The following is a 22,018-nucleotide window of genomic DNA, read 5'->3' on the forward strand; positions in this document are numbered from 1 at the left end:
ACAAAACCTAATAAACTGCATAAACATATTGTCTCTTCTTCATATATGCGGGGGAAGAGGGCAACAGTACATAATGAAAATAACCAGAACATCTTCACGTGGTTGCTGCCGTGTATTGTACTCCACAGTTAACTGGTAATTGAGGGCCTGATTCAGCTGACTTAAATGGGGCTTGGATTAGGGGTTTAAGGGACAATAGGTCCAGTACTCCATTGAAATCAATGAAGTAACACCAGTGTAAAACCAGAATAAATGAAAGGAGAATCATGCCCAACATGACAGAAATAAGGGGGCTTCATTATCACTAATGGTCTCCCGAAAGTTGTTATTCAGTTAGCTAGAAAATCACTTCACACTTTGTGTTCCATTTCACTGCTGTAGTCCTTTAAATTAATTTCACTGCACAGGTCACTCAAAGGGATGAATTATCAAGAGGATGAGGATAATTTTAAACTGATGTTTTAGCACCAATATCGGGGTGATCCACAGTCAGCGGTTTCACTGTCTGCTTTTATGAGCTTTCCAAAAGAACAGGGCATCACTGAAATCTCAGAAAACATTTTGTCTCTTTTGAATTATCCAAGTGTAGCAGGGTAAAGAATGAACATTTCAGCTCTTATACTCCTCAACTCATCCTTGAGAACAAAACAAAACTTGTTCTTCTGGTTGAATTGTACTACGTAAATGAGGGAGAAAACAAGGAAGTTGTTTGAAAGTATTCCTCCTCCTGCCTGCATACAAAACCTGATCTCAGTCATTCATGAACACAAGAATCATTAATTAATGCCCCTCCAGAAATATTTTTGTATTTACAGTTGAATGTGAAAGCCAGAGATTAATTATTTGTTCTCTTTGTTAAATTATGCCAACTAAGTAGCAAATTTGACAGCTCAGAATTCTTATTTAGGGACACACAATATCTCTGAGGGCCAGAATTTAAAACCTTTATGACCTCACTCCACAAATAGTTCCAGTGAAGTCAATAGGACTACTAGTGAAACATAATGCTACTTAAACCAGAGTGAAGGTGCCAGAATCTGCCCCCTAATTTGAATAGGTAATTCTAAATTCAGGCCCAAACTCTAAGGGCCATTCATGCAAAACTTGTATTGAAATCAATCAGAATAGAGCATTAAATCAACAATTTTCCTTTCCTTCTCAGGAAGCATTAACCTTGACCTTGATAAGAAGTTCTAAAGCATGTAAATGCCTGTTTTGAGAGTATTTTCCAAGTTTTCCTATTAGGAAAATTTATTTCATAATATCTCTTCAAAGGTAGGTACAATTGTTTCTTCTTTTTATATAGAAGCTTGTACATTTTCCCCCAAAACTACTTCCAAACTGATTTGTAAGATAATCCTTTCCTGCCAGGTTTTAGGGAGTTACTTTCCATTACCACAGATTTCACATCAGATAAGGTTGGAATTTATTTTGTTTCAATCACAAAGGAAGAACTCTGATCCACTATAATTCAAAATTTTCCTGTTTTCACATGATTATCAAAAGCAGCTTAAATCTGACTTTTTACCTTAAACAAGTAAGAGGAGGCATGTTAATTTCCCAAGAGATGGCAAATTTATAACAGAGGTCATTCAAAAATTGCACTCTTTATTCTTCAAGAAAGTGTTATGGTTATACAAAACATCTATCAATATTATTTGTTTACAGTAGTGTCAATCCTGACTGGGACCACATTACTCTATGCAGACAATCTGTCTGAAGATGAACTAAAGCTGTTTATATAGTATTTATTTAATACTGACCGATTTACATTTTTCTGAGATTTTCACAACAATTACATAATTTACTGCATCTGAAGAAGTGAGGTTTTTTACCCACAAAAGCTTATGCCCAAATAAATCTGTTAGTCTTTAAGGTGCCACCAGACTTCTTGTTTTTGTGGATACAGACTAACACGGCTACCTCCTGATAATTTACTTTGTCATTAGGTTAAACAGTGCCCATCAAAGAATTTGAGATCATTTACAAAAATGAAAACAAATGAAAAAATTGTTGTGTAAAATCTGGATTAAATACAGACAGACAATCTCCTTTCACACTGGCTCTATACCCATGTAATTCCATTGACTTCTGTGGAGTTACTCCTGATTCACACCAGTGTGAGAGGAAAAAATCAGTCCCTCTGGCTTCCCATAAGTACTGTATTGCTTGTACTCTTGAGTTCTCAGTTGTGACCTGCATTCACAAACTGAGTAATAACAAATTTTATTTAATCATCATTCTAAAACTGAGGAATTTAAGAAGAGTATTCCCTGTTACATTTAGTGTTTGATGCTCCAATATTTACATTAATGAATAACGTTACAAGTGTCAGATTGCACACAAAATGGTTATTAGTCCAAAAAAACCCAAAAATCACTTTCCAGGGGCTGGTTTATAAAAATGCATTCCAGATCTCTACAGAATTGTCTATTTTACATGTATTTCAAATATAATTCAAAAACAAATAAATGTTGTTACAGGGGGCTTCTGCTTATATATCAACACAGACAACAATACTGTCACTAACAAGGCCCTAAGTCTTCCCAGTGTGCTGATAAAATGGTGAAACAATAGTTACCTGCAGGGTTAGTTTGAACTGAATGTTGTCCTGATGATCTAACTGCTTTGGTGCTCTACAATAACTTGCTACCTTTAAAGCTTCAGAACACCAGCACTGCACCATTTTTAAGGCAACAGTTGAAAGTTTTAGCTGATTTCTGAAGTGTCAGGAACCTTCCCTCACAGCTGAAGCAATTGAGTTCAGACTACCAGTTCAATATACAGTAACATAGAGCCCAACCAAACTTCTTTCAGCACTGGCCTGAACAGCACCTTCCATATTTTATTGGGAGCTTTCTTTCCTCTGATAGACTAACAGATGTTTTAGAGCATGAGCTTTCGTGAGTGAATACCCACTTCGTCGGATGCATGTCTTTTGTCATGACATGCATCCCACGAAAGCTCATGCTCCATAACATCTGTTAGTCTATAAGGTGCCACAGGACTCTTTGCTGCTGTTACAGATCCAGACTAACACCGCTACCCCTCTGATACTTTCCTCTGATGTGCTGCAGAGTTCTGTACAGCCCTGGTCTATGTAGGCCTAATTCTGGAACTCAATGTCTAAGGATAGCAGAATTGGGCCCTATGTTAGTCCTATGACAGTAATGTTTTATGATCATCAGTAATATGGTGTCATAAACGAAGGCAGGGACAAAGTTTAGCATGTCAGAACTTAAAAACAAAGTAAACAAACATCTGACAAACTCTATTTTCCACCAGGCTCTTAAAAACTTCCTAGTTCATCTACAGGGTTTCCAGCTCCGTCTCTCCTGGTTATTGCCTAAATCTAACAAAAAACACTAATTCTGATTAAATGTAGGGAGACTATAAATTCAGCATTTCTTTAAACTAATACAGGTTTACTTTAAAGATCCACTTATGAGGGCACCTAGAAAAATCATGACTGCTCTCTAACTCTCAGCTGCTTCTCTTTACATGGACATATTTGGAGTGAGATGGGTTTCCTGTAAGCATGCTTTAAAACAAAACCAAACCAGAGCGCAAAATTACTGAGCCAGTTAGTAAGGAAAAAAAACCCTTGACGAGGAAGGTTTTTTTTTAGTGATGTTCATTGTTTAAGCTATACACATCTGAAAAATAAATCAGAGTTTGTGTCTCCCCAGGCAGGCTGGGTGGACTTAACCAACTTTAAATAAACATTACAGGGCTAAGGTATCAAATGATTTAATGCACAAAAAAAGGACTGCAGTGCGTCAGAGACAAAAGGCAGCTCCTGGCCTCACTGCATTGCCATGTACTGAGGAGAGAAGAGGGCAGATGGCCCTGCCACTGCCCCTCACCCCCACTGCACTACCATGTACTGAGGAGAGGGCAGGCGGCTCTGCCACTGCCTCTCGATCTCCCCCGAAATTAGCACGTACCCAGGGGAGGGCCAGCTGGCCGAGCTCCCCACCCGCTTTTGCCATGTAGGGAGGGGAGGGACGGCTGCCCCCCCCCTTTCATGTACGGAGGGGAAGCCCTGTTGCCCCCCCCCTTTACCATGTACCGAGGGGAAGCCCGGCTGCGCCTCCCCCCCCCCCGCAATTGTACCGAGAGGGGGAGGCTGCCCCCCCTCCCCGCAATGGCCCCGTACCATGGGGAGGCTCCGCAGCCCGTCCCTTCGCCGCCCCCGCCCCCGGCCCTGCTCTGCCCTCTGCCGTGCTCGGCGCTGCGCAGGGAGCAAGCTCCGGGCCCTTCACCACCAAGTTCCCACCGCGGCTCCCCAGCGGGCACCTTGTGCGGCTCCGCCAGCAGCCGCGGGTCGCTCCAGGTGGTGGTGCGGCTGTTGTGATCCACGAAGAAGGGCCAGCCGGTCTGCGGGTCGATCTTCACCTCCCAGCCCGGCGGCAGGGGCTCTCGCTCGGCGCTGCCCTCCATCTGCACCACGGGCGAGTGAGCGGCGGTGCTCATGCTGCGGCGGCCGCCCTGCCAGGCACTGTGGAGTCCAGCCGGGAAGCCGGCCAGGCCGGCACCTTTATCAATCAATGGGCGGAGGGAGGGGGCAGCGAAGGGGGTGGAAGTGTCTGGAAATAGCCGCAAAGGGGCCAGGCGGAGGAGGAGCTCGAGGGGGGAGGAGAAGGAGGTGGAGAGACGGAGCAACTGGCCGGCTCGGCTGGAAACTTCTGGTTGCGTCGAGCAGAACTTGGTTGCGGCGGCTGGGCGGAGAGAGGCTGCTTGAGTCACCCAGGGGCACTGCGCGTTGTGCTGAGCGCGAGCCCGCCCTCAGCGCTGCCCTCCCCGGGCTGCCAGGGCCGGGGGGGAGGGCTGAACGCCTTTCCCACACTCGTCACTTCTTAGTCATGGGGTCGGGGGAACAGCCCCGCCTTGTCTCTGGGGGCTGCCCAGCGCTCCTCACGTCTGTGATTGCACAGTGCCCGGCACGGCCTGAGCAGGGGCTTTGGCAGAGGTGGCGCTGGCCTACAGGGGGCCATAAACCGGAATATTTTGCCGCCCTGTGCCTCCCCCCCCCAACACTGACAGACGGGGCTGAAATCATATAGGTTATGTAAAAATCCCAGAATCTGTGACTGCTGTGATCAACTCCTAGCCTTGATAAAAAGCAAATAGAGGAACCCCTATTTGAGCCAGGGGGGCAAGTGGGGCAATTTGCCCCGGGCCCCGCAGGGGCCCCCACGAGAATATAGTATTCTATAGTATTGCAACTTTTTTTTATGGAAGGGGCCCCCGAAATTGCTTTGCCCCAGGCTCCCTGAATCTTCTGGACGGCCCAGATTTGAGCTGCCCCACTGCCTAGCACTGGCACTGGTCTTTGGGCATTACCATAATGTAAATGATTAATAATCTGGGTGCTGCCTGCCTTTGCATACAGCAATAAACCAGCAGTTTCTGATCTATCAAATGTTACACATCTAAAACAGCCATATTCTCCTCTGAATCACACCCATGCAACCCCACTGGACCAACTGCATCCTAGGAGTAACTTCATTGTGGCCAGTGCACATGGGATGATGGTACTTGGCCTGATTCTTCTCTCATTTACAAGGTGTAACTTCATTCACTTCAGAGGAGCTACTGGGGCCCTTATCCTGGAAATGCTTATGTGTATGCTTAAGTTTACTCTTTGAGCTGCCTTTGCCCACACATATTCCGCTGTGTATGCACCTCATGCATGCTGCAAGCCTGGAATGTTTTAGCCAGCTGTGTCCACTGGGGCTGTGCATACATACACCCAGCACACTCTTGCACCCGCTGTAGCAAAGGTATAAATTGTGGAGCAGCCCTAACCCCCACTCAATTCCTTCTCACCAACCACGGTAGCAAGTAGGATCCTACAGTGTCCTCCTGCTTCCTTGTAGCTCTTAGGTAGTTTAGGACTATAGTTAGTAAGAGCAGCAAAGACTCCTGTGGCACCTTATAGACTAACAGACGTTTTGCAGCATGAGCTTTCGTGGGTGAATGCCCACTTCATCGGATGCATTCACCCACGAAAGCTCATGCTGCAAAACGTCTGTTAGTCTATAAGGTGCCACAGGATTCTTTGCTGCTTTTACAGAACCAGACTAACACGGCTACCTCTCTGATATTATAGTTAGTAAGATAGCTTAGGGTACGTCTATACTACCCGCCTGATCGTCTGGACGTGATAAATGGATCCCCAAATCGACGCCTGTACTCCACCTCGGCAGGAGGAGTAAGCGTAGTCGACGGGGAAGCTGCGGCAGTCGACTCGCCGCCGTGAGGACGGCCAGGTAAGTCGAACTAAGATACTTTGACTGAAGTTGCGTATCTTAGTTCAACCGCCCTCCCCGCGCGCGCCTCCCGCTAGTGTAGCCCAGGCCTTAGTATAGAGTTTGATAAGTTTTATTTAAGCCCATTGGCTAAAGACGAAAAAACCTTTTTAGTCTTGCCTTGGCACCAAGAAATAGGTCTGATTGTGCAGAGCAGGTCTTGGGACTTCAAAATCTGACCTGCCTCTGAGATTGCTGTGCCTGCTAATGATGCACACTTTAAGGAAGTGCTGATTGTTTGGGAGAATCACATATACCTAATAAGTGAGCCAGTTTTTGCTCCTTTTCTGAGTGCACACAGAGTACTTGTCATGCCTTTCTACAGTTATTTTTTATATAGAAGTCTTTGTGAAATAGGTCTGACTCCACAGTACCCTCCTCAAGGGCAACCATTTATTCCTGTGAAGCCAGTTTCTTCAAGTGCCCTGACTTCAAGAGATGTCACTACAGGACGTGAGATCTGCTTTTAAGAGAGCACCTGCTGCTGGCAAACACTCAGAGCCTGCTTATCCCTACTCAGCCCTCCTCAGTTGAGTCAGTTGCTCCTACTACCAAAGACAGGAAGGGACAGAGCTCTATTGATGGGCTTGGGCTTGGCACCAAATGGGGACAAAGTTCTGCAACTATCTGAGGAACTTCCTTAGGAGACCAGAGATGAACTGAGAGAAGAGGCTTCAGAAGACCAACTTGTAACAAAAAGTGCTTTGAAGACCTCATTGGATGCCCCTGACACTGCAGCCAGATCAATGGCCACTGCAGACACTATGAGAAGGACATCTTTGTTGCAGTCATCAGGAATTCCTAAAGAGGTTTGGGCCACTATTTGGACACCTACCTTTTATGGTTATGATCTGTTTAATTCTCAAATGGATGAGGCGCTCTATGGTCTGAAGGATTCCAGGGCGATGCTCTGGTCTCTTTGTCCATAAGAGGAAGCAAGTAAGACTGTATTCATTTTCTAGGCAGAGGCCTCCATCTTTCTCATATCAATATTGTGACAGGGCGTTGGGCAACAGCAGGTGATCCAGCACTCACACCTGAATATGGGAACTGTGCCAAATTGATAGATTGAGGATAAACTGGAGAGAGTTAAAAGCTAATTACCTCATGAACTCAGAGGGTACAAAGGTACAGGAAGGAAGTGTGAAAGAAGAGAGAGAAAATGGAAGAGCTGTAGGCTGGGCTCAGGAAACCTTAGGGTATGTCTACACTGCAATAAAAAAACCTGCTGCACCGAATCTTCTGGACTGTTTGATGACAGTCATCAGCCAAACATATGCAACTATGGAAGTTTCTCACCATATCCTATCACCTCTTGTTTGGTAGACAGATCTTTTAAATGTCTACCAACATGTTCTGTTTCATAGAATATCAGGGTTTGAAGGGACCTTAGGAGGTCATCTAGTCCAACCCCCTGCTCATGCAGGACCAATCCCCAGACAGATTTTTGCCCCAGATCCCTAAATGGTCTCCTCAAGGATTGAACTCACAACCCTGGGTTCATCCACTGGCTACTTAGTCCCCCGTCGAGGCTCTGGAACTGCTCTCCTTACAAAGCCAGTCAGGACTCTGGTGAAGTCTCCTCTCTGTGAGCAGACTGTCTTCAGGGCAAGAAGCTCACATGACTTCCACCTTCCTGGGTCTGACCTTTGGAGCATTCAGCATCCTCTGCCCCTCCATGCACTTCCCACAGCGAGTCTGCCCAGGCGGGGTCCTGGGGAAGCCAGAGGGTCCTGCACCCCAACTTCGCAGTCAGACGTGACTCTTAGCCAGCTGGTAAAACAGAGGTTTATTAGATGACAGGAACACGGTCTAAAACAGAGCTTGTAGGTACAGAGAACAGGACCCCTCAGCTGGGTCCATTTTGGGGGGCAGTGAGACAGACAACCAAGTCTGCACCTCTCTCCACATCCCCAGCCAGCTCCAAACTGACTCATCCTCCAGCCCCTGCTCCTCTGGGCCTTGTCCCTTTCCAGGGCCCGGAGGTCACCTGATTCCTTTGTTCTCCAACACCTTTAGCTATCTCCTTGCAGGGGGGAAGGGCCCAGGCCACTAGTTGCCAGGAGATAGAGTGTCAGCCATTTATGTATACTGGCCCTTTGCTCTGCAACAATTACACCTCCTTATCCCACCACCTAGAGACTTAAGAAATGCATAGGGGAAACTGAGGCATCCCTACAGTATTCAGAGGAAACATTAAGAACAGTCCCACTTCATCACACCCCTCAAGGACTCTGGTGACAGATGTGTCCAAGATAGGTTGGGATGCTCATTTGGACTCTTTCTGAATTTAAGGCACGTGGTCCTGAGCACCGTTTCAATTGCACATAGATATACTAGAGTTCAGGGTCATTCATTTAGCCTGCCGGGCATTGCTTCCCCTCTTTGAGGGGATCACCATTCATATTCTGATAGACAATATGACTGTTATGCTCTATATAAACAGAGAGGAGCAAGCAAAATCATCCCTGTTATGTCACAAAGAAATATACCCCTGGGACTGGTGTACCCGACATCTGTTCAACCTAGTAGGTCTCCATCGGCCAGGTACCCAAAACAATTTAGTAGATCACCTCAGCAGAAAAAGCTCTGACAATCAAGAACTGGATCAGGTATTCAAAACTTGGGTCTTCATTTGAGACAACTGTTCACTGCCAACACGGATATGAAATATCCAGTGTTCTTATCCTGGGAGGAAGTAACCCCATGTTCTATCACAGATGCATTTCTGTTCCAAAGGGACAATGATCTGCTTTATGTTCCTCCTGTTCCTTTAGTTCCCAGATTTTTAGGAAGATTTGCTAAGACAAAGCTCAGGTGGTAATGATAGCCCCAGTCTGGGTGCTAGTTCTGGTACTCCAATCTGAGGCGGCAGTCTGTCAGTTCCACTTTATAAATCTACTGGACATAATTTCCCAGAAACAAGGCCCGGTGCTTCAACTGAACCAGAATCTCAACACTTAGTAGCATGGAATCTGGCTGGCTGAATTCTCTGGAAAGATCCTGCTCAGCAGCTGTACAAAGATATTTTGATACAAAGCAGAAAGACCATGGGCGGCGGATGAAGCGTCCCCTTGGGGAGGCTAGCCCTCTGCCTGGCCTCTTCTGGCCGAGGCCCTGCCTCTTCAGGTTGAGGCCACACACCCACTTGCTGTTTTTAACCCCCCCAGTGGCTCAGTTGGAGCATGGGGGGGGGGGTGGACTGAGAGCTTGGTCGGGGCCATGGTGAGGGCTAAGAGCGCAGCCCCGGCTGAGATTGAGCTCTCAGCTTTGGGCCTGCCTGGAGCTCCGAGCCAGAGCCCCTCCCCCATTCTGCCCCTTCTGCCCATGGCCCCACCCGTGCCCCACCCCATTCTGCCCCTTCCCTTGTGGCTCCACCCCCATTCTGCCCTTTCCCCGCAGCCATGCCCCCACTCTGCCTCTTCCCCCCGAGGCTCCGCCCCCACTCGTTCCTGCGCCCCAAGACTGGAAAAGCTCGGTGCCCCTGCCATGGCCCCAAGAGCTCCTCCAGCCTCAGGGCTGTGGTGGGGGGGATATTTTTCCAGAGGCCCCAAATCTGCCACTGTCCCCCTCCTCTGGTGGCGCAAGGTTTGGGGAGGCTTAGCCCCAGCCTCCATTATGCACTGCCCATGAGAAAGACCTCTCTACTAGAAAGATGTATTTTTTGAAGTAGAAACATTTCTCTACATGTTCTATTCAGAATCACCCAAGAACCCTTGGACTCTTCTATATCACCCATCTTGGACCGGGGCCGGCTCTAGGAACTGTGGGGGCCGATTCCAATACCCGGCGGTGGTCCGGGTCTTCGGTGGTACTTCGGCGGTGAAGGGTCCTTCACTCGCTCCAGGTCTTCCGTGGCACTGAAGGCCCCCTCGCCACCAAAATGAAGGACCCGGACCGCCGCTGGGTGAGTGAAAAAGTTAAAAAGGCGCCTGGTCCTCTTAGGTGCGGGCACGGGGCCTTCTTAGGCATGGGGCCTGATTCCAGGGAATCGGGGGAATCGGCCTAAAGCCGACCCTGTTTGGACTATTTATTGTCTTTAAACTTTCTCTTGTGTTATTGTCTTTAGATTTTCAGCCGGGTCCACTTAGCTGCTATATCAGCATATTGTCCACTTGCAGACAGTCATTCAATTTTTTCTCACCCTGAAGTATCTAGATTTATAAAAGGTCTGATTCATGTGTTTCCACCAATTAAGGAATCATTGCCCCATTGGGACTTGAATGTAATACTCACATCGTTGATGGACCCTCCATTTGAGACAATGGCAACATGTTCTTTATTTCATCCTTCTGTTAAGACAGTGTTTCTAGTAGCTATTGGCCCACAGGGTGGGAGAAATTCAAGCATTAATGGCAGGGCCACCATATATGGTCTTTCATAAAGGCAGAGTCACACTCAAACCATAAACAGTGCTTTTTAGCAAAAATAGTCTTGGACTTTCATATGAACCAGTTTATATACCTTCTAGTGATTTCTCTTAAATCTCACAATTCTCCTGGGGAGATTAAACTCCACAGACCAGATGTATACATGGCTATGTCCTTTTATCTTTCTCCGATGAAGTATTTTCATAAATCACCTAGACTTTTTGTGACTCTTACTAATAAGTCTAAAGCTGTTTCCTCTCAAAATACTTTCTAAATGGTTTACAGACTGCATTAAAGATTGCCTACTTTCTGCACAAACTTTCTGTTCCAAGTTAGGGCTCATTCTACTAGGTACCAGTTAACAGCTGTGGTTTGTTTAAGAGAGGTTACTATTCCTGAAATCTGTAGAGCAGCTACCTGGAGTTAGGTACCTATGTTTTCCTGTCACTACTCCATTGTCACAGCTTGTAGATCAGAGGCTCACTTTTGCAGAGCTGTTGTATAGTCATTATTTTAATAGGGATTCAATGAGCTACCTCCTTGGAAGGTAGTTGCTAGCCACTTACCTAGAGTGGGTCCGTGTGGACAAAAGCGTGAAGAAGAAAAATAGGTTACTTACCTTACAGTAACAAGTTCTTCTAGATGCCTTTTATACCTTCTCTGTGAGGGTAGCCCCAGTGGACGCTACTGGCTAAAAGATTTCCAGCTTGTTCTCGTGAGGTGCACACATATACAGTGGAATTTGTGAGGGCTAAGGCATATGGAAAAACTCCATTTACTGTAAAGTAAATAACCTTCTTTTAAAATATTTGCAGAACCAGGCTGTTATGCTAGTGTAACAGAAAGTAAAATGTGGCCCCATGCTTGGGTTTGGCAATACTGCCACAGGAAGATGATTCAAGGAGTAAAGTCAATAGGCCAAGCCTTTTGGTGGCTCATTGTAGGCAGGCCAGATCACATGGTGTTGGCTTCCCCGTCTTTCCTTCTGCTTCTGCATGTATCCAGGTATCTAGTTTTATTACATTACTAATCTCTATTGAGAGCAGGAAAAGAGAGAGAGAGAAAAAACAGAACAGATGGAAGGGGAAGATGAAGCCATGTTCACTATATTGATGGGTTTTGTCCTTTGCTAACTAAAGAAAGCTTAGAATCAGGTTTGGAAGATTAATCTGAATCTGATATCAGTCTGATGATCCAGTATGTCCCCAGAGGCTTACTGTGCTGGCCAGCTGAAAAGGAAGAGGGACAGTGCTCCTAGCCCCAAGGATGGACAGCTAAAGAGGAGTTGCTGTGCTTCCTGGAACTGAGGGGAACTCCAGGTAGGCTTCCTGGATTAACTGAACCACAGTTATCTGATGGTTTTGATTGTCCCCTGAAATCTTTAGCTAATCAGGATACTGCTGCATTGTCTACATCTAGGCATATTTTCCAGCCCCAGGAATACCATATATTGATGATAGTAAGAGTTACACACTCATCATGGAGAGAATAGACTTAAAGCTGTGCCCCATCAGTCCCATTTGCAGCATGATTTGAACCATAGGGTTCTACAGATAACACTTTACTCGGTGTGCTTTATAAGCAGGCCACTGAGAAAATTAAATCTCTTTAAAAATAGCTTCATAAAACATATGCAGAAAATGTCAAAACTAGTTTTATTCCATTGCTAATCTGTATTGCTTCAACTCTTGTAACCTATTCCCTGGGCAGTCTCCATCACTTCAAACACTTTTCATCACATTGAACACTCATTCTTCTGGACAGCTTGTTCCTTGTACAGACACGACAAATTCTGTCCTGAAAGAAGTTCCTGAGACATTAGGAACTACATATGATAAATCAAGACATATGGTCACTGTAAGAGGGTCCAAGTGGCAGCTATTGACATAGGGATACTGAAGATGCATGGTTCTATTGTCAGGGAGTGGGGTAGTGCAAAGCCAGTGCAGAAAGATGGGGCATTTGCATGAACAGCCCTGGTTCTTGCTGATTTAAGGGCTGGCTCCGTGGTTCATTCCATAGGGGCAAACCCGGCTTTCTAACACAACATTTGAGAAGGAAATACATGAAGGGTCTTCCTGGAGATTTCAAACCCCCTTAATCCCTTTCTACGGGGTTTTAAGAGGGAATCCAGCTCTACAATATACAAGTTATTCTTACATTTCTTTTTAAAGGGACATCAAGCTGATTTGTCCCTGCATTTTAAATAGCGTAAAAGATGCATAACTGTTCTAAATGTCTTCCTGGTCTACAGTAAAGGCCACATTTTGCCCCATTTGCACCCCAGGTAACCCCATTGTTCTCTGTAGTGTTCCTAAGAGCAGCGCAATTTGGCTTTAGTTGTTTATTTTTACAAAAACCACTGTAATGCTGAATAATCATGAATACAGATCACTACCTTTAGGGGGTCTGTTGTCACCGTGGTGTTCTGTTGCAACATGTATATGGTGCCCCTCATTTGAAATACTAGTACTTGGAATCATGCTCCCAGTTCACAAGAGTAAAGCTGTAAAAGAATTAATGCCTGAACAGAACTCCCATTAACTTTCATGGGAACTGCACAAGGGGGACTAGACACCCAAGTATACATACTGCACAGGAACAAAGCTGTTCAGGCTGCATGTTGTAATCACAGCGCATGTACACAGCTTCCCCTAATAAAAGCGTACGGGGATTCACAAGGGACACAGCTCAAATTTAGCCCCAAATTTCAGATTTTTTTTGTATAATCAAGTTTTTCCAGTAGAAAATATCCCAAGAGCTGTACAAAATATTTCCTATGTTTGTTTCCACTGCAATTTAAAAAAACAAACAAACATGGTGTTGCAGCGTTTGCAGCCCACTCACTATAGCACTCAGATAGTGAAAGCGAGCCTGCGAACAAAGTTAAACTAACTGATTTATGAAGTCAAAGTGAAACTGACTGTCCAAACTCAGAGAAATGCAAAAAGTAAACAAACAGCATTGGCAGTGAAAAGTACTCTGGATTTTTGAAATTCTTTCATTTTACTAATGTAAGGTGTTATTAATAACAGAGGTCAATTAATGTGTTTGTTTACAATATATTATTTTTAGGTTGACTGTGTCCCTTTCATCTTGGATAATTTGGGTTGCACTCTCTCAGTCAACTGTTGGCTTAGGAGGAGGTATTTGTGCCTACACAGAGATCAGGAAAATCTGCCATCGTTCATAAGAAATTGGAAGATGTAGGTAGCAGATTCCCAGCATCAGGTTAGTGTTACAGGCCTCCACCTAGTGGATAGATTGATATTCTATACTCATATTGCAACTGGCTAAAATAATTAGGAATTGTTTTTGCCATCCCAGGAGACTACTGCACGTTTGGATTGTCCCAGCCAAAGCAAAAGAACTATTGTAGGAGCTCAGCATGCCCAATAGTGGTGATATCACTGCCTTAAGAAAGACGCCGGTCCAATAATGAAAACCAGTTGAAAAGGGAAAGTGAGAGGTTTCTCTCAGCATCATTAAAAGTAGTGACAGCAGGAGGCCACATGTGGAAGCACAAGACCCAACAGTAATGTATGTGTCTTTCTCTCAACTTTTCCACCAAGTTCAAAATCCTGATCTACCTATTACTGCAGTAAATTTTAAAAACCCTTTTTCGGAAGCTGGCAGTGTCACTGCTATTGCTCTGGCCTCTGCTTTGCTGCTTTGGCACAGTTGTAAACAGTGACTTCTTTTTGTGAATGGATAAAAAGTGGTGCCTCTAGAAAGGCTGATCCAGAAAAATGCAGATCAGCATGTGACAGGGGCTCTGAGTGCCGAGCCAGGCCGCCCCTGTTGGCCCAGTGCAGGGTTGGTACACACTGTCTGCCATCATTCATAAGATTCCTGCTACTACAGGGAGCTGCAGCAAGGTGGGCTCCAGCCCCGTGGTGGGGCTGCGTAAACAAATAATCCATGGCCCCTGAGCCTCTGGGCTGGGACCAACACTCACAACTGGAGTCCTGTCCCCCTTGGATGGGGCAGAACAATGATCCATCTGTAGCCCCTGGACAGGGCAAAATGAACAAGCTGTCTATAGCCCCTAAGCCTCCTGGGTGGGGCGGATAGTAGTAATTGGGGAAATTGGACCTTTTGGGGCAGAACACACCAGCACACTGTCTGTAGCCCCTGGGGAGGGCAAAACAAACAGTCTATAGCCCCTATGCCTCAGAGCTGGGACATAGAGCAGACAGCAGTCACGCCTGGTGGCCCGTGGAGGTGGTAGGGGAAATCCGACCTCGCCCTCTCCACCAGGTTCCAACCCAGGGCCCTATGAAGTCAGGGAACTCCCTGTTAGGGGTTCAGGCATAAGCTTCTACTACCTTTCCTGGGTCACTACCTACCACAAGTTGCGTGCTGGGCACCTCCTCAGCTGGCGGCCACCAGAGGCATGTTGTACATACGCTAAGACTCTCAGGGTTCTGTACGACTTCCCATCACTGTATTATCTGAGTGCCGTTCACACAAAATCAATAGTGAAGTCCCTAGTTGACTTGTTGGAGTCTCTGAGACTCTTTTCAGGGTCAAAGCTCGGGCTGGGGTAGGATGGTGGTTTTCTTGGGCATGGGGTGGTTGTTTGGCTGAGGTTTGGAAATAGAAATGGTGTTCAAATGAGTCAGCTCCTGACTTGTTTCTGACAGAGCTGGGTCTTTAAGCTTAGGCAATAGAGGCGCATGTTTTTAGATCCAAATCTAGGGTTCAGTTCCCACTGGTGACAAACCACCAAGGGACATCACATTACACTTTCATAAGTAGTCCCATTGAACTTACCAGAGTGGATTCTGGCCCCTTTATGTTAACTCTGTGGGGTGAACATTTGGTAGACAGGTAGGTCAATCAACATTTTAAGCGTAGACCAGGCTGTAAAAAAAAACAAACAAAAAAAACAGATTTGCAGGCTCATAAATAAGTGATTATTATCAGTGACTTGTAATCAGGATCCTTCAGTAATTAGGGAATCCACACAAGAAATCTCAATCTACATAATCTTTAGAAACCAAAGTGGATGTGCTGTGGAAGAACTGCAAACCTAGCACTTGCAAAAGGCCCTCTGACCAGGGAAGGTCTGCCTCACCTACTCTTTAATCAGTTGCCCCTAGACTTTCTTGCCAATGGAACATAAGATGCCATACTGGATCAGGCAAATGGTCCACCAAGGCCCACACCCTGTCTCTGGCAGTGACTAATACCCGGTGCTTCAGGGGCAGACTAAAGCTTTGCTAATTCCTGGCTGATTGTTCACTGCTGCATGCAGGGGAAGAATTCTTTTCTGACCCTAGTAATCAACTTACTCGCTGAAACATGCAGGTCAGATTACCCTTATCTTAGCTTTCAGAGCTACAGTTATTATAAATGGTGGTAACGTGATCCAGTCCTTTCTACAATCCAGTGCACAGTACAATTTCTCTTTGTTTTCAGTGCGTTACTGGCTTTTAATCCCCAACAAGACTGTTCCTTACACAGTGATTATTTTTCTGAATAGTCTGTTATGATAGAATTTATCAGCTATTTACAATCCAAATACATTATGTTCCCCTATACTGACTGCAGCGGTCCCTCACAATCAGGCTAGGAGGGCAGCCACTCTGCCTCTCTGTGTCAGAGAGCAAACAGCCAGGAAACAGTCTAGAGGTTTTGGCCCTCTGGGCAAGGCCAAGCAATACACAGTCTGTAGCCCAAGCCTCCTGGCAGGGGCAGACAGCAACACACAGAGTCTAGCTCTGGCCCCCTCTGGCCCCCACAGTCTCTGTCTCTGGGGGTGAGCAAGGAGCAGTATTCAGCCCAAAGCAGGGCTGCCCAGAGGATTTATTGGGCCTGGGGCAAAGCAATTTCAGAGGCCCCTTCCATAAAAAAAAGTTGCAATACTACAGAATACTGTATTCTTGTGGGGGCCCCTGTGGGGCCCGGGGCCTGGGACAAATTGCCCCACTTCCCCCCCTCCCCCCCCTCCCCCCCCGGGCCCAAAATCTTCTGGCTGGGGCAGACAGCAAGTAATAGTCTGGGGCTCTGACCTCTGTGTGGAGCACAGCACCAAGCAGTCTTTAGATTCAGCTTTTGGGCTAGAGCAGACACAGTCTAGGGGCCCAGAGCCTCCTGGCTGGGATAGGCCACAAACAAGGCACAGGCCTTCTGGTCTAGGGGGAGTAGGTCAGATCCCCTGGTCAGACGCCGAAACATGCTGACTCACTTCCTAGCAGCATGACTGGACTAATCTCTGGTTCCCCTGGGCTATTTCCTACTGCAGTCTGTTGTCACGGCTCCATTGGCCACACATCCTCAGTGGCTTACACAAAAACCATGCTGTTAGCCAATCCTTTAGTAAACTAAAAAATAAAGGTTTATTAATATAAAAAAGAGAAGAGCGCTATTAAAAGATTAAAGTGAGTTATAAACATTTCAGTTGATTTCAGGGTAACAGCAGTCATGGTAAATTTGCTAGCTTGCAGTAAGTTCCTCCTAAATATTGGGATCCTCAGTCCATTGTTCAAAGCTCCCTTTTGTTAGAAATCTCAGTCCAGAAATGTGGAGCAGGAATGAGGCAAGGAGGTGATGTCACCATCCCCAATTTATACTCCCAGAAAAGTACTGTCTCAAACGTGGCGTCATAGGTCACATGTCTTGCATGCCTTGCTGAGTCACGGAGAATCCATTTTCTCTGTGCTTTCTGAGGCTACGTCTACACTGCAGTTTATGCCGGCATAATTTATGTCACTCGGGTGAATAAAGAACTCCCCTGAGCAACATAAATTACACCAGCATAAGCGCTCATGTGCACAGCACTGTGTTGGCACGGAAGCTTCTCCCACTGACATAGCTTCTGCCACTGGTGGAGATGTTTTTTTATGCTGACAGGAGAGCTCTCTCCCGTAGGCATAGAGCATCTTCACCACGTGTGCTGCAGTGTGCAGCTGTATTGGTACAGCTGTGCACTGCAGCTCTGTATGTATAGCCATGGCCTGAGGTGTCTTCGGGAGAGGCCCATTGGAAGAGTTGATTCTGCTTAATGGCCTATCAACACAGGGCTGGCTAGTTTGATGTAAATCTGTCTTGTGGGTGTACCCACAAATACAACATGTTTAGTAACAAGCAAACAGTAAAATCTCATCACTTCATACCCAATGATGATATACCCATTTCAACAAGGTATCACTGTTCAACAGATCACAACTTTTCCAGTGATACCTTATATGGCATATTTTGTACAAGATTTAATGCAATTGTGTGATAGTGGTAACAATACTAGTGTAAATGGTCAACTTCCTTTTTATACAGTGTCACACTCTCTTGCTGCAGTTTGAGCCAATTACTTCTAGTCCTGTCCTCAGTGGTTAGGGAAAACAATTTATCACCCTCTTCATAACAACCTTTTCCATACTTGAAGACTGTTATCATGTCCCCCCTCAGTCTTCCTTTCTCCAAACTAAACCAACCCAATTTTTTCAGTCTTTCCTTGTAGGTCATGTTTGTGTTGCTCTCTTCTGGACTTTCTCCAATTTCTCCACATGTTTCCCAAAGTGTGGTGCCCAGAATTAGACACAGTGCTCCAGTTAAGGCCTTATCACGCTGAGTGGAGTGGAAGAATTACTTCCTGTGTTTTGCTTACAACACTCCTGCTAATACCAGGGCAGGCTCCAGGGGTTTTGCCTCCCCAAGCAGCCAAAAAAAAAAAAAGCCGAGATTGCGATCTGCGGCAATTCAGTGGGAGGTCCTTCACTCCAAGCAGGAGTGAGGGACCCTCTGCTGAATTGCCGCCAAATAGCTGGATCTGCCACCCCTCTCCAGAGTGGCCGCCTCAAGCACCTGCTTGCTAAGCTGGTGCCTGGAGCCGGCCCTGGCTAATACATCCCAGTGAATGATGTTCACTTTTTTTTTGGCAACAGTATTACATTGTTGATTAATATTTAGTTTGTAATCCAGTATAACCCCCGGATCCTTTTCTGCAGTACTGTTTTCAAGGCAGTCGTTTCCCATTTTGTATTTGTGCAATTGAGTATTCTTTCCTAAGTGTAATACTTTTCATTTGTCCGTATTGAATTTCATCCTATTTATGTCAGTCGAGGCCTTCAGTTTGTTAAGATCGTTTTGACTAATGCAAACAGTCATTCATTTTTTTCACTGCTTCATCCTCCTCTTTGAATTGCCCCGTTCTCAGAAAAATTGTGTTTAAAAACTGTACAGCAGTGCACAGCTCACTGACAGAGAACCCAGTCCTCATAGAGTTGGGGTACATTAACTTTGCTGTATTGAACAAAATGGCAGTATACTGATTTACCACCAGGTGAGGATCTGCCCTAGAATATATTCAACATTACTTGTTCTACCAATTTCAGTTTCTTGGAGCTCATCTACACTTACCGGAGGATCGACACTGCGGCGATCGTTGCATTGGCGGTCGATTTAGTGGGAGACCCACTGATTGCTCTCCCGTCGACTCCTGTACACCACCTGATCGAGAAGAGTAAGGGGAGTTGACATTCCTGTCAATGTCACATAGTGTGGACCCTGCGGTAAGTAGATCTAAGCTACATCAATTTGAGTTACGCTATTCATGTAACTCAAATTGCATAGCTTAGATCGACTTTTCCCTTCAGTGTAGACAAGGCCTTAGTCTAACAAGGGAAGGAACCCAAAATATATTTAAGAGAAACTTCCACAAAAGGCTAAAGAGAATATTTGTTATAGTTGTAGCCCTAGTAACAGCTGTAGTTAAAGCTGCTAAATATATCCATTGTATCTTTTCAGTCATTCATAATTTTCTAAAACTTTTGGCCAGAAGATTGAAATTTACCAAATTTTCTCTCTGCCTGAAGGTGAATTTTTTTATTTAAAGTTGGAGCCAAAAAAATTCAGCTGTTACAAAAGAAGTTACAAAATAATCTTCCTTGTTATAAATAAATAAAAATGGTGATTTTTTTTTTAAAAAAAGCTCTTGCACCAAAATGGCTGGGAAGAAAATTAAGTTTGGCAGAGAAATAACCCAGTGTAAAGTATACATGGGTTGTAATACAACTGAATTATGAGCCTTTGAAAATTGCATGCCCAGTATTTTTTTTTTATGACAGTGATATTGGTAATGGTCACTGAGCACTAGGAAGGAAAGGATGCTCTGTGTATGTGTGTGTGTGTGGCTAATTTAGCTGCATCCACAAGTATTCACAGAAGGCAGGCTCTATAACTGTGCATTTCCGAAGGTGTGCACTGAATGAAGCTTGCATTGTTGAAAACCACGCATTAAGGCCCTGATTTTGCACCACTGAATCCATGAGAGTTTTGCCATTGACTTCAATGGGAACAGTATCAAGACTTTAAGGCCTCAGTCCTATAAGCAGTTCCATGTAACTTTACCCCTGTGCCTCTTCAGGGAGTAGTAAAGATGCTACACATGGATAACTAGAAGTTGTGGCTTTCCCTGACTTTCGAGTGCTTAGCTATGAAACCTGCATGCTTTCTTAACACAGCTGCTTTTATAGCATACACAGAACAATGCCAGAAACGTTTTGAGCTCCCATTTCTATTTTGTAAGCCATTGGGTTGTGTACATTTTAAAGCCTTTTCCCTCACAGCCCAGCTTTTCTTTCTGCCTGATCCAGCACTGAAATCATAAGGCCAGTACCTCAGCATGATTTTGGGGAATCATGGCTGATTTATGCCATCTTAGGATCTGGCCCAATATGTTGCATTTATAATATTACAGTACCTGCCCTTGTGGGAATAATGGGATCACCAGTTACTTTTTAACTGCAGGATTAATCAGGAAGGAGTATAGCTAAGGCAATTAAACTGAGTACAGCACTTTGGATGCTTCAAACATTTTACTTAATTAATAAAAATGGCAAGAACAAATATGAAATACACATGATAGAAACAAATCCATTTGATAAATATTACATATTATACAAGTCTCCTTTTAAACTTATCTTGGTGTAAATCTGGGAGTCTGGGGAATGGTCCTGAACAGTGTAATAAAATCAAATAAGAGCATATCTGATTACAGTTCCATATCATACTATTGACTTCAATGGGGAGTTCTTAAAAATCAGTGGAACGATATATCCAAAGATATGGGAAAATTTCGAAGAGAAGGGCTAAGAAGATCAATATCCAGATCAAGTGTCAGGAGATTTTCAAAGGGATTGGGGTTATATCAGATGTACATTTTATGATCAGACTTGGAGAAATAATATGCCAGATGTTGGCACATGTGGCAAGGATTACTTGGAACTAGAGTCAAGAACATGAGGTTACAGCCGTCCACATCTAAGCTCTGAGCATATTAGAATTGGCCCATTCCATTAGGATTTTAGTAGCTGTACACTGAAATAAGAGATTTTATCTTGGATCTGGTCCATATTCCATTAATTGGAAATAGATCTGTAGTAATATTTCTGCAGATGTGCTGCTGAGAACCAAGATTTTCAGGGGATCATGTGCTGTGAGACTGTTTTAGTTGGGTTTAACAAAACAATAAATTAAAGAACTGTGAGCCTGCTAATACTTGAGACTAGGCTAATGCTACAGAAGGAGCCTGAAATCTGTTAAGGCAGAAACTCATCATGTGGTCCTGCAATTTTTTTTTCTTATGTTCAGGAAAGCAAAAGTGCACCAGTCTATTAATATACTTAGCTCACTGATTTTGGCAGATCACATTTTGGTCCTGTTAACTCTGCATCCAAGTTAATTTTTTTTTCCAAATTGTAGGCTGTGATCAAATGGGGACAACATTGCATCTCAAAAGGTATTGTGTAATTTGTGGGATCTGGGTCTTGGGGAGAGGGGTTGTTGTTATTGGAAGCAATAGATACCAAAGCACAGACAACTTTCATTTACACTGTCAAAATCATGATGTTTATTTTGGTGGAATGACCTTTAGAGGCCTAAAGGCTCTAGAAGATGTTTCCTTATTAAATTATACTTCCTGTTGAATAACACTTTCAGTGATGAGGAAATTGGTATTGGAAACAGTCATGGAATTATAGAAATGTAGGGCTGAAAGGGACCTTAAGAGGTCACCTAGTCCAACGCCCGACAATGTGGCAGGAACAAGTAAATCTAGACCATCCCTGACAGGTGTCTCTCTAACCTGTTCTTAAAAACTCCCAGTGATGGGGATTCTACAACCTCCCCTGGAAGCCTATTCCAGAGCTTAACTATCCTTATAATTAGAATTTCCCTCCTAATATCTAATCTAAATCTCCCTTGCTGCAGTTTAAGCCAATTATGTCAGATCCTACCTTCTAGACACGGAGAACAATTGATCACCATCTTTTTATAACAGCCCTTAACATACTTGAAGACTGCTGTCAGATTCCCCCACCAGTCTTCTTTTCT

At 44.8% G+C, this 22,018-nt stretch overlaps 1 protein-coding gene and 1 long non-coding RNA gene across 3 annotated transcripts in view; one reads left to right on the plus strand and one right to left on the minus strand.

Annotated features, from left to right (window-relative positions):
- Nucleotides 1-4,796, minus strand: part of BAG3 (BAG cochaperone 3) — a 21,385-nt gene extending 16,589 nt beyond the window's left edge. Inside the window, exon 1 of the mRNA XM_045025015.1 lies at nucleotides 4,300-4,796. Within this exon, the coding sequence (XP_044880950.1) occupies nucleotides 4,300-4,476 (177 nt within the window). The 5' untranslated portion in view covers nucleotides 4,477-4,796. The remainder of the gene's footprint in view (nucleotides 1-4,299) is intronic.
- LOC123374758 lies at nucleotides 1,163-21,425 on the plus strand. 2 transcript variants are annotated; one of them, XR_006581188.1, is made up of 5 exons: nucleotides 1,163-1,275; nucleotides 13,760-13,915; nucleotides 14,012-14,224; nucleotides 19,021-19,197; nucleotides 21,389-21,425. It is a non-coding gene; the product is annotated as an uncharacterized LOC123374758 (long non-coding RNA). The 2 variants fall into 2 exon arrangements; XR_006581187.1 differs by lacking the exon at nucleotides 1,163-1,275 and adding an exon at nucleotides 11,925-12,003.
- The last annotated feature ends 593 nt before the right edge of the window (nucleotides 21,426-22,018 follow it).

This window comes from Mauremys mutica, chromosome 7 (assembly GCF_020497125.1).
Source record: "Mauremys mutica isolate MM-2020 ecotype Southern chromosome 7, ASM2049712v1, whole genome shotgun sequence".
Taxonomy (NCBI): domain Eukaryota; kingdom Metazoa; phylum Chordata; order Testudines; family Geoemydidae; genus Mauremys; species Mauremys mutica.